This window comes from Gopherus flavomarginatus, chromosome 1 (genome assembly GCF_025201925.1).
Source record: "Gopherus flavomarginatus isolate rGopFla2 chromosome 1, rGopFla2.mat.asm, whole genome shotgun sequence".
NCBI lineage: Eukaryota > Metazoa > Chordata > Testudines > Testudinidae > Gopherus > Gopherus flavomarginatus.
This window is the reverse complement of record NC_066617.1, coordinates 33578707-33591068: the sequence shown is the minus strand read 5'-3', so window position 1 is coordinate 33591068 and position 12362 is coordinate 33578707. Positions and strand designations below refer to the sequence as shown.

The 12362-nt window shown below is 41.2% G+C and overlaps 1 protein-coding gene across 4 annotated transcripts in view; it reads right to left on the bottom strand.

Annotated features, from left to right (window-relative positions):
• The window catches only part of GRAMD4 (GRAM domain containing 4), a 175450-nt gene that overhangs the window by 37262 nt on the left and 125826 nt on the right, over positions 1 to 12362 (bottom strand). For all 4 annotated transcript variants that reach the window (XM_050936216.1, XM_050936213.1, XM_050936214.1 and 1 more), the window contains one exon: positions 7654 to 7774. In XM_050936216.1, the coding sequence (XP_050792173.1) occupies positions 7654 to 7774 (121 nt within the window). The remainder of the gene's footprint in view (positions 1 to 7653; positions 7775 to 12362) is intronic.

Genomic DNA, 12362 nt, shown 5'->3' with positions numbered 1-12362 from the left:
TGATCATTGGTTGAGGTGGAGAAATCAGAGCGTGGAAGAAGGTGGGATCTTTCCCAGGGAATGCCTTACTGCTAAATCATGAACTAGCATTCAGCTGAGCACTTAAGGGTTAACCCATTGTTGTTAATGTAGCCTCACACTCTACAAGGCAGCATGAATGAATCATAGAATATGGTTGGAAGGAACCTCAGGAGGTCATCTAGTCCAACCCCCTGCTCAAAGGAGGACCAACCCCTAGACAGATTTTTGCCAGATCCCTATAATGAACCCCTCAAGGACTGAACTCACAACTCTGGGTTTCGCAGGCCAATGCTCAAACCACTGAGCTATCCCTCGCCCCAATGGAGGGAGGGGAGGCAGCATGGCAGAGAGAGACACACACTGTGTGTGGGAGAGAGAGGGAGATGTGCACTGCCTCTTTAAGTAGGCTGACCCCACTAAGTACACTGCCTTGTTAATTAATCAGCAAATTGAGACAGCAGCTGCTCCCAGGAAGCTCCCTCTGTCCTGAGCCCTGTCGTGTCATCTCCCCCACTTACCTCATCTGGAGATGGGGTAAGTGGGGTGCAGGCGAACACCCTGACATTCGCCTGCCTATTCTCCCCCTCAGCCCCCGCACAGCAAGCAGGAGGCTCCCGGGAGCAGCTCCAAGGCAGAGGGCAGGAGTAGCCCATGGCAGTGGGGGGAAGGTGAGCTGAACTGCCAGCAACTGATAGCTTGCTGAGCAGCTGCCGCACAGAGAACTTAGGGGAGCAGAGAGCTTATAGCAGGGCTGCCGCTCCTCCCTGGTTCCAAGCCTCCCCACCAGCTAGCTCCAATGGGCTGCTCTTCCTGCAAGCAGTGGACGAAGCAGGCGGCTGCCAAACGACGTTATAAGAGAGCACTGCGCAACTTTAAATGAGCATGTTCTCTAATTGATCAGCGAAGTAACAACAAAACAATGTTAACTGGGACGACTAAGTGAGAAGTTACTGTACCAAGAGAGCTGAGGTGATAGGTGCCTGAAAGGCCAACAGCAAACATGGTTGGTCATAACAGATGAGACCAATGGTCCTTCAAGCCCAATATCCTGCCAGTTTAAAAAGTTAACTTTGGTACATTTATATGCAAATGTTATCATAATATATTTAGATGTATATACACTTCTGTTCCCATACCTAGTTTTCCATTTTGTTGCTAGTTTTACACTAATTTTTAGCAACTCTATTTCAATCCATAGATAGCTGCTGCTAAGATGCTCTTAGGTAAAACTGTGACCTTCAGGCATCTTCCAATCCATACAGCATGACTTTGACACCATGCAACTACACTGATCCACTGGAGAAGTTACTCTGACAGTGTAGGATAGTCCGTAATAATAGCTTCTTTAACATGAATTTACATGATTGCCAAACCTACTGCTTGAAAGCAAAAGTATAAGTGACATACACGCATTCTCAAACTTTTATGATATAGGCGCTCTCAAGTGTATTTTTCCTCATAAACATGAAGAACCAAATCCTGCCTAGGTCAGCAAACTGCAGATGAGCAGATGAACCTTCCTCTAACTACAGGAATCCTGCATACAGGATTTCACAGGATAGGCTGTGGGGCGCAGAAGTGCAACTAGCCCGATGCAATGCTGCTCATCTGCACAGGATCAGCGTTCACCCCAGCTGCTGATAACTGTGAGCTGCAGCATATGCAGCACTGGGGAAAAGGAAGGATCCTCTAACAGGTAGAACATGGCACTTCAAGGACATGATGCATCAGTTGGCCTGCTAGTCAGCTAGCAGCAATTAAGGGTTAATGGATCTCCCAAAGGCCCTGACCCTATTGTTGCATGGGGAGGAGGCTCCCTTCCATCCTCAAGTGGTGCACTACAAGATAAACCTATGCAAATCATAACATCCTCCAACCTGGACTAAACCCCACTACAGCTAGGGGAAGAACACCAGATATAATAGGGGCAAGCCATTGTGGAGATTAAGCATCTCTGCCAAAGATGTCCAGAATGAAATCTGAATTCAATGTCTTAGCAAGGTAAGTGACTACAGTCAAAAAGGATGTGAGGCAATGCTTCACAAGCCTCTATTATGTACAACCTAATTAAATTGCAAAGTTGATTTATAAGGACTGAGCAGGATTAGATCCAATACCACAGATTTGAAAGTTTCTAGGTCTTGCCAAATAACTGATCTTCAGACAGCCAAGTTATGTCACTACCTACCTGACCATAGGAAAGGGAAAAGAGACAAAAAAATTAAACACACAACACTATTCAGAAACAGAACTTTACCCTTCCTTCAGTTGTTCTCTGTGTTGATAATTTAGATCTCAGTTTCAACCATTTTTATATATTCTAATATTTTACAAACCTCCTCTATCCTAAACAATTCCCACAGCACTTTTATAGATTGAATATTGAGGAATAACTCAGCTTCTGAAATGCAGACTGCTAAAATTACCATTTAAAAAACAGAGACAGTTATGTGCCTCCTACTCCTCCCTGGGCCTTTTCCATGCTGCATGGCGTTTTCTAGCATCAAGCAATTTAACTTTCCTTCAAACCTCTTCTGAAAAATCATTAATTTAGTTTTATTGCTTACTTATTACTTCTGCGCCTGTATTATCTACTTCTCTTGTCTTGCCCTATTTCTCTTTAACCTTTAGAGTCACTTGCTATACAACACAACTCATTTTCTCCCTCAGCTCTCTTTCCCTACTTTCTCTGTTTTACTTCCTGTTACAGACCTGCTGATGTTGCACTACACGATGGTATTTGCAGAATCAGGCATTTAGATTGTAAACGCTCTGTAGCATGTCTTTTTTAATTTATAAAGCAATAGATATTAATACCACCACCAGCAACTTCTCCTACTGACACTGAAATATCAGGTTTAGGTAGGCAAGATATAATTATTTAAGCACGTATTCTGCCAGAACACTGGGGTTCACATCTGCATTCTTATAAAGACGTACACAAAAGTGCCGCAGGAACCAATGGCCACAAGCAGTCAGGCCTGTGGCTTTGAGTCTTATTTGAAATATGACACCATGAGCAGCACAGTGCCATTTTTCATCAGACATCTGTGAGAAGGAGAAAGGATTTTAACTTATGATTTAAAATTAGTTCTGAATGCCAATATGAATAAGATTAATGCAACCTTGGGTGGTACTTTCTTGATAGGACTAACCTACCATCTGCTTTGGTTGCATCTGGAGGGTGGGGTGGGACAGAGACTGTAATTAATTGCTTCAGACAGATCCAGAGGGAGAAGTCATGAACTCCTTTGTTTCAGGTTTGTGCACTTGTAAAATAGTGGACCAAGTATTAGAACTGAGACACACTAAGTGAACAAGCTGGATTGGAGAGATCCTCTTCTCTGTAGCTCGAGCTGCTCCTTCAGCCAGGGAGATCCTCGGGCGCACTGGCTTAATCATTGTCCCCAGAACTCCCATGCCATATGGAGCTGGGCAGCATGGTACAAGCTTCCTAAATCTACTCCAAATTCAAATTTAAAAAAAATCACATCAGTTCTACTGCAATTAGGGACTCCTACCCAGAAAAACGGTAAGAGAGGAAGGGCTAACTCACTCTAAGGGGTACCAGCATTCAGATTACAGTAAATCATATGCTTACTCAACCTCAAATTACTTGCACTTGAATGCAAGGACTGACTACGCTGATAAAAAAGGCCACTGTACCCAATAGAAATGCAGATTTTTTTTAAAAATGGACTCATTTGTGCTTAAACATATTGCAATTAGGAAAGCATGAAACATCATTTATAGCTGTTCACAAGCAGCAAATGACATGTAACATTACACAGTAGCAAAGTACAGGGTTACATGCTTCCATTCAGTTCTGAACCATGGGAAACACCCTGCAACAATGTCTAGATATTAGTAAGCATGAGTTTTATAGCTACATGCATGATGCATAATTTAAAAAGGAAACCCGACACCAGACATGCTGGTTATTTACTCCAACATTCTCAAAGTGCTATGCAAACCCAAGTGGTTTTTTTGGAAGCTGCATGACAATATCATTACAATTTTTGGAGGGAAAAAAAATTTTTTTAAAAGCTTGGAGCCACTGTATATCCATTCCAACAGTACTGAGGTACTTCAGAATTAAATAAAGTGTACTTTGCCACAAAGTGCTTCAGGTTGTGGACAAAACACAGAGGTTTTCCAGTATTCCAACATCAGCACTTCACTGGTGACATAACCGGCCTCCTGATGACTGCTACAGAAGCTCAGAGAAGCAGAGATTCTAGCCCTGCATTTCTTACTGCAAACACATTCAGGGGTAGGTTATAAGCATCCTCCAACCCTTGAAATATATTTATTTTAAAAGGGTGTAGATAGACAATGACATTATTTTTCTCAAACTGGGGCAGGAAAAGGTGTCATTCAGATTGTGCCCATGCAAAATAAAGGTTTCTGAACTTGGAGTGATCTTACGTACAGCAATCGTTGAGTTAAAAAAACAGCTACATATATTCTGGATTTCACTCCTCTTGTTTGAATACACCTAACATTATTTATGCATGTTAAATTTACTTCAGAGGAATGATTAAAGATTTACATAAAATACACTGACTTCCATTTCTCCCTGCCAACTAAACACTCCCACACTTGTAAACATATAGCACACTTTATGTAGCTAACATCCTATGCTTGTCGGTTCTTTGCCAACAGAAACAAAGAGCAGGATTCTCACACAGGAGATCCTGTCAACAAAACAATACTGGTCCATGTGTTTTTACATATGAAGAGATGTTCCTGGGATGTTAAAGGTTTCACAACAGATAAAAACATTCTCAAGAGTAGCTACTGTACAAGTAACCTATCACTAACTTAGGCAGATTAAAAATAAATAAAACAAAAAGTGAAGCCAACTAGGTGTTTTGGAGATGAGTGTTCTGCACTGTCATGCAAAAGAGCCAGACAAGAATCTGTGATGTGGGTCCTGGTCTCATTTGCTAAACTGGCAGATCATTTATGCATCATTCCACTGGCAAAGTACCGCAAGCTGCAGCTGCTGTACCAAAGTCTGGGCAGACCCAGTACATCCCTACAGAAAAGCATCTATCTGGGTGCCTCCATGTTCTCAAACAGCTCCTTCCCAAATACTGGATGTTGGTGTGGGCACCACAGCTGCAAAATCAAGAACAGTAGAGAAACACAGAAGAAAGAAGTCAGGTTTTTGACAAGATGGTCCTCTTAAGCATCCCTTTTCTTGCCTTTACTGAATTCTAGTTGCAACATCTGTATTCGTCTTGCGGTACTTACAGGACCCACCAAAATTGTAGTATCTGAGCACCTCCCAACTATTTAAAAATAGAAACAACAATCTCCTCTTCTTCCTACTCTATAGCTTGATTAGTTTTGGTTTTGTTTGGTTGTCCCATTTGTACACAAGAGCTGCATTATGTGTCTGTGCGTGAAAATCTTTTGAGGTGTTTTAAAATACACTTAGTGTTACATGTAACTGGTCAAAAAGGAATTAAAAAAAGACACTTAATTCACTCAAGTGGAACGCAGGTTAGAAAAAAAAGGCACCTTAAAATAAAGACCCAGCTGACATGAGCATAAACATGGAAACTCTCTCAGTGCTGTTGTCTTTTTGGTCTTGCACACAACTGCATGCCTCACAAACAGAACAGAGGGCAGAACTGGTGAAAAACAAATTTGGGGGTTCTGACAATTTGGAGAATCTACGTGCAACTTTTGAATTCTGTTTGGTACTATGAACTCTGCGGGTATGTCTACACTACCCACTGGATCGGCGGGCAGCAATCAATCCAGCAGGGATCGATTTATCGCATCTAGTCTAGACGTGATAAATTGATCCCCAAGCCCTCTCCCATCGACTCCTGTACTCCAGTGCCACGAGAGGTGCAGACAGAGTCTACAGGGGAGCAGCAGCAGTCAACTCACTGCAGTAAAGACACCACGGTAAGTCGATCTAAGTACGCTGACTTCAGCTACGTTATTTACATAGCTGAAGTCGCATAACTTAGATCGCTCCCTCCCCCTAGTGTAGACCAGGGCTATGTATCTATATCAAACTACAAACCTCATTTTGATTGTAAGGCTGGTCTGTGCCTTCTCTGCCTTTTTACCTCCATCTTGATCTGAAATTCCAATGGGTGGTAACACAAGGATTACCGTGGTCGTCTATTTAAATGGAGGCACTCTAGTTCAATGAGCTGGCTATCATCAAGAAGAACCAGTCCTCTCAAGATGGGCTGGAAACCAGACAACTGATCGCCTGACTATGGGTTTGAGGCTGAACAGCATGTCACCTGATAAAGGGGTCTGGAAGTCATGGAAGGAAGGAAGGTACCAGCCATTTTACAGAGGGAGAACGAGAAGGAAACTGGCTACTGGAGTAAGAGCTGACTCCATGTTCCGAGGAGAAGGCTTAAGCAAGACCTGGAACCCTGAAAAGACACTAAACCTGACCCCAAAGTTTACATTTACAGTGGTGAGGAAACTGAGGCAGGGAATAGTGTTCAAGCATTTGTTTTTATGTAGATCTATATATACACACACTTCTTGTGGGGTCTAAAGTGAAGAGCTACTGGAGTTTCTTGGGGGGTCAGTACTGACCCGGGAGGCTTAGGGTAGCTGGGACACGGGGCCCCACTTCCAAAAGGGGTATCAGACAGTTTGGCACACAAGATGTGTGCCAGAGAGGGTGGACCAGAGACAGTGCTGGAGCCTACCCAGACCAAGGGAAGCTTAAGAATTACATAAGCCCAGCATGTGGGTCCAGCAGCCTGGTGAGTGTCCAGCAGCAGGAGCTCAACCAGGGCTGTGACAGGGATCATGTTAGATCATCAGCTGAACACAAGCTTCCAGTGAAACGCTGTGGACAGAAGGACCAATGCAATCCTAGCATTCATAAACAGGAGAATTTTGAGCAGGAGTAGTGGGGCTTACATTACATCTGTATTTGGCACTGTGTCCATTTTCAGTATCCACAAATCAAGAAGAATATTGAAAAATTGGAGAGGGTTCAGAGAAGAGCCATGAAAACGATTAAAGGATTGGAAAAAGTGTCTTACACTGAAAGACTCAAGCTAAACAGATTGAGCTCTTGAAAAGACATTTAAGGATTGCGACTTAATCAGTCTGCAAGTACCTACATAGGGAACAGAAATTTGATAGAGAGCTCTTTAATCTAACAGACACAGGCGTAACAAGATCCAGTGGCTAGAAGTTGAACCTAGACAAATTCAGACTGGAAATAAGGCATTAAAAAAAAAAAGGGGGTGCGGGCAAGACTGGGCAGAAGGGTTATTAACCAATGAAACAATTCACCAACTTATTCCAATGGTTGCAGTGGATTCTCCATTACTGGAAATTTCGAAATCAAGATTAGATGTTTTTCTAAAAAAACATATGTTCTAGTTCAAAGGAATTAATTCAAGGAAGTTCTACGGCCTGTGTTATGCATGAGGTTAGATTAGATAAACACAATGGTCCCTTCTGGACTTTTTAAATTCATTAAATTCTGACTTCCCTGCTCTCCCTAGTGAAATCCTGGGTGAATAAACAAGCATGAGTTTTTTAACGTTTCTCTGTAACTCTTAGCTCTGTGCCACCCAGATAGTTTAGCTGACACTTGAGTACACTTTATGCAGTGATTTCTCTTACCTTGTTTTAAGTATTTCATTGACCTTTTGTTCCAGTTCCAATCTCCTCTGCCGTTCTTTTTCTAGTTCTTGTTTTAAGGTTTCAGCATTTGTTTCTTCTCTGAGCTTCCTGAGCTCTTCCTCTGTTAAGAAAGGAAGGAAGAAAAGTTTAATTACCTTGAAGTGTTAAGAAATTTTTAAAAAAGCAACCCATGAAAACAAATAAGTAACCAAATGGACTGCTTTACGTACGTCTATGCAAATATATTGTCCAGCAAAACAGAAAAGCCATTTTATATAATATTTTGTTATTACTGTTGAATATGCTCCTCTTCATAAAAAGGAAGTCTATTTTTCAGCATATCCATATGCACCATGGAAGGGTAACATTGGTTAACAATTATTTTAAAAAGGACTGGGTTAATTACAATGCATTTGTAAACCAGTTAAAACAGTAAAAAAAGAAAAAAATTTGAAATAAACTTGAGGCGTAAGCTATCACTACCCAATACAGTTTTCTAGATTGGATCCCAGGAACAGGGAAGTTTCTCGAGTGATAGAAGTATTCTTCACATTAAGATACAGCACAGGAAATACAAGGCAATTTTTTATTTTCCCTTTACATTAGATACAGGTCCAAACCAAAACCCTAGATCTGAGCACTTCTCAATTTGGGCAAGTTTTTAATATCAACTTTGCCACTCAGGTCCATTCCTACCCAAGATGCAGGTTAAATTTTTATAGTCAATAGGGTATTATGATACACGCTTTTAAGAAAAGCCTGTTGTGTTGAATCAACCAGTACAACCAATGAAAAGCCCACTTAATTACTAATTAATCTTGCAGTTTCAGGGGCTGGAGAATTTACTGATAGTATCCTTTTCACAACTCCACATGAGTCTCCAATGAAGGAAAGGATTCAATGTCACTTCCAGCACATCACTCCGAATAGATGCATGAAGGCATGAAACAAAACAAGACAGGAAGTCTCATTAATTTTTTAAAAATGAAAGTTACTCTGCTCAGTATTTTGCTGCCTTTTTTTTTTTAATTGCCTTGACAATAAGCAGCAGAACAGCTGTAATGTCTCAAACTCAAAGCAAATCAGACAAGGGAAACTAGCTAATCGTGCTATCTCCACAGAAACAGATCTATGCTATAAGTTATTTCATATAAACTAACAACACATGCTTAGAATATGTCCTGGCCTCTGGCTAGCTGTTCTATGCCTATTCATATCGCTTCTTGTAAGTTTGTGCTAATCAGAGGGTTGTGCAATTTGCAAGAACATTTTAATATATTTTAAGTGACTTGGTGGCCAATAGAGAGATGTTCTGTCCACTCTCCATTTCCCTCGACTCTCTGAATACATACTAAATGTTTACAATACATTTGGGGTAAAATAAGTGACTGATAATAGGATACAGCTCCATTTATTGCTAGGTTACCAGTTCAATTTCCACCCATGTCTGTAGAGAATGAAAGTTATTAACATACCACTGATGGCCTGTAAGGAGTCCCTGCAAAAAGACGGTCAAGTGTTGAATGAGCATCGAAACTAAGCCATCCTCAAACCCATAAAGGAGTTTCCTCTATGTCAGTGTTGTGGCACATTAGGGAAAGACTCTGGCAGCTATTGCATGTACTATATCTGTTTTGTGGATAAACAAAACAGTTTCAGTGTAACAGTCAATGAGCCAGGGGTGACAATTCAGAGTAGTTAGAAGTTAGTGAAATATTGCAACAAAATATCAGGTGAAGTTTGAGTGCTGGGTAAGAGTATAATGGGCCAGAGGGAATGAAATGTACAGATTTTTCATTGTAATGTTAATGTTGGAGGAAATTTTACAGTATATATTTACACAGCAGAACGACCAAGTGGTGCATATAAACCTCAATCACCATGAAAGATTGTTGCTTAGACCCTATTCCCATTCCACAGTTTGTTTTCATTGATTCAGTCAAAGAAAATTAATTTGAAAAAAGTCAAGCATTTGAAAATTATACATGTTGCCTGCATCATCACACTATGTATAACATGAGTTCTGGTTGATATTATAAAAGTTATTATGAAACAACTGTACCATGGAATGCATAAATATAGATGTGGTACTCCGGTGGGAGATTCTGTGCCAAAAAAATTACAAATCCTGAAAATTTTATTTGTCAAAATAATACATTATAATTACTCCAGTTTCAATTGTTTTGGCGAATTATTTAAACTACAATACAGAAAAAAGTCACAAATAACTATTCAGCATTTCCTAAATACAGTATATGAAAGTTAAGTTAAAAACACTTGGTAACTAATACCCTAGATTTAAATTACATTACAGAATACCAAACAGCAAATAAAAAAAATAGAATGTCATTTTAAACTGCTCAGACTTTCACACATGAAAGTCATACAATTTTGCTAATCATTGTCATGGACCTGGCTGTGTACTTTGGGAAGTGCTTGGTTCTGACTGTCCTGAAATTTTATTGACTGCTTGGTAAATGTTTTATTTGCCCTCAAAGTCTTTTTTTTTTTTAAATGGGTAAGTAAAGTAAATCCTGAGCTGTAATCTAACCTCACTGTGCCACTTTGGCACAGGAAAAAAGTGAGAAAGCCCCTAGATCTGCCTAGTTGATTCCCTGACTGTCATTTATAAGGCTTTACCTCACTCTGGCAATGTAGGGGCCTTAAAGGTTTTACAGAATGGGAACAACTAACTAACAATAGGAACATTAACAATGTTACTATACTGGCAGGCTGCTACACTTCTGCCTCAAGGAATGAGATCAACTAAGCATCAACAGCAACATTAACAAAACATGTTGTTGGCTTTTTTTTTTGGTTTTTCTTACAAAAGTTATTTTCTTGAATTTCAAAACAAACAATTTTCAGTAACATGATACTATTTAATTGAGTGGGTTTTTTTGATTCTCAAGAAGTTATAGGCATATTACTAGGCAGGCAGGCTGCTCCATTTCTGTCTTGGGGACAGAGTCTTGCCCTTGCATAATAAAAAGACCTAGCTCCCTCCACTCCCGGCGAGCTGCATTAGCCCCACCCCATTATGATAATTAACATTTCCCCCACAGGCACATCCAGTGCTCCACTACCTTAAGTGATTTGCCCCTCTGAGGCTGCTCCAGGCATGCTGGAACACATGCGCTGTCTGGGCCGCTGGGGAAAAAGCACATGTCTCCCTGCAGATTTCTTTTGCATTTTTCTACACAGGGGGGCATAGAAATATGCAGACTGGGGCGCAGAACTCTGTCAGGAATAATGGAGTCTGCCATCTGCTGTCAGGGCTGTAGCATGTCCCTCCCAGATCAGGTGCAATGGTGTCTTGATGGACCTATCGTTTTTGGTCACCTATTCAAGTAGAAGCACCTTGGGACAATGGGTTGGCTGATGCCAAGGGAAATCAGTTCAGTGAAGTTTCTTTGCAGGGGGCCATAGAAGTGGAGATTGAAAAACCCTCAGCAGCAAAATAAAGAAACCAGGTGTTGTTGCTGGGACATGTAAACTGGAGAGAGCCAGATGCACAGGAAATTTGGAAAGGAGAGAAGGGAATGCTTTCATAGCACAGGGTCCTGCTTAACTGCAGGACCAGCCAGGAAAGAATAGTGCTAGCTGACTTTGAGAGGTGGACTCCATATTGCTGAAGAGAAGGATCCTGGACCCCTCAGAGGTCTCTGCCCTCAATCCAAAGGACTCTTCAGAATAGTGACAAAACTGAGGCAGAGAAATGTGTACAGCTGTGTTTAATATTTTGTCTAGATTTGTATTTATTGTAATATTTAAGTAGAGTGATTGTGTTTAGAATCCTAGGCAAAAGATGTCTGGGTGTCTGTTGGCCTTCACTTTCACATGGCCCTGAAGAATTAAACTGTAAACCCAGGGCACCCTTTCAGCTGGAGTTCTGGGAGAGCATGTGCTTAGGCTATGGGCAGAGTCTGAGCACTGCCTCAGGTGTTAGGCAGTTGGACTGCAGGGTCTCATCTCAGAAGATAGTGCCAGACTGATCAAGAGTATGCCTAGACAGGCCAACCAGGGGCAGGGCCTGGACTTTGTTCAGACTCAGCAGGTTTAAAGCACAAAGCCCACTTTGCTGGGCCCCAAACACAACCGTCTGGTGAATGTCCAGCCAGAAGGGACTCTACCACTGCTGTGTATGACAGTTAGCAAATTCCTGAATATAGGTTTCGTGTGGAACCTTAATTCTGCTCCCTCGTGCATTCATCCTATACATTGAATGAGGCAGGGGTCCTATGGGAAAAAATAATATGTGATCATCATATTTAATACTGTACAATAAAGCATTTGGACAATGGCAAAATTAAGATTGCAAAGACAACCATAAATCTGACATTTCCTAACTTTCAAGCTCATAATTTTGGAACTCAAATAATCTTCTTTTAATGTGGACTTTTAGTATGTGATTTCTTAGGTTTTTGGGGAAGGTTTTTTTTTAAAAGGAAAACAATAGTAAAAGCAGCCCCCATATGAGAGTAGTTTGAACTCTGGACATTCAGAACTGAAGCATATGACTAACTACATTAGGTAGCATCAGCAGAAGACAGTTATTCCACAAGGGAAGCAGAAAAGGATCATGTACTGGTCCCGGGGTTTGCTGGTGTTGAAGACACCTCCTTCTCCCAATTTCCCACAGATACAGCTGCTTTGGGAGCAGTAGCAGACACTCTCAGTGCAATGTCTGCTACTGCTACTTTTGACAG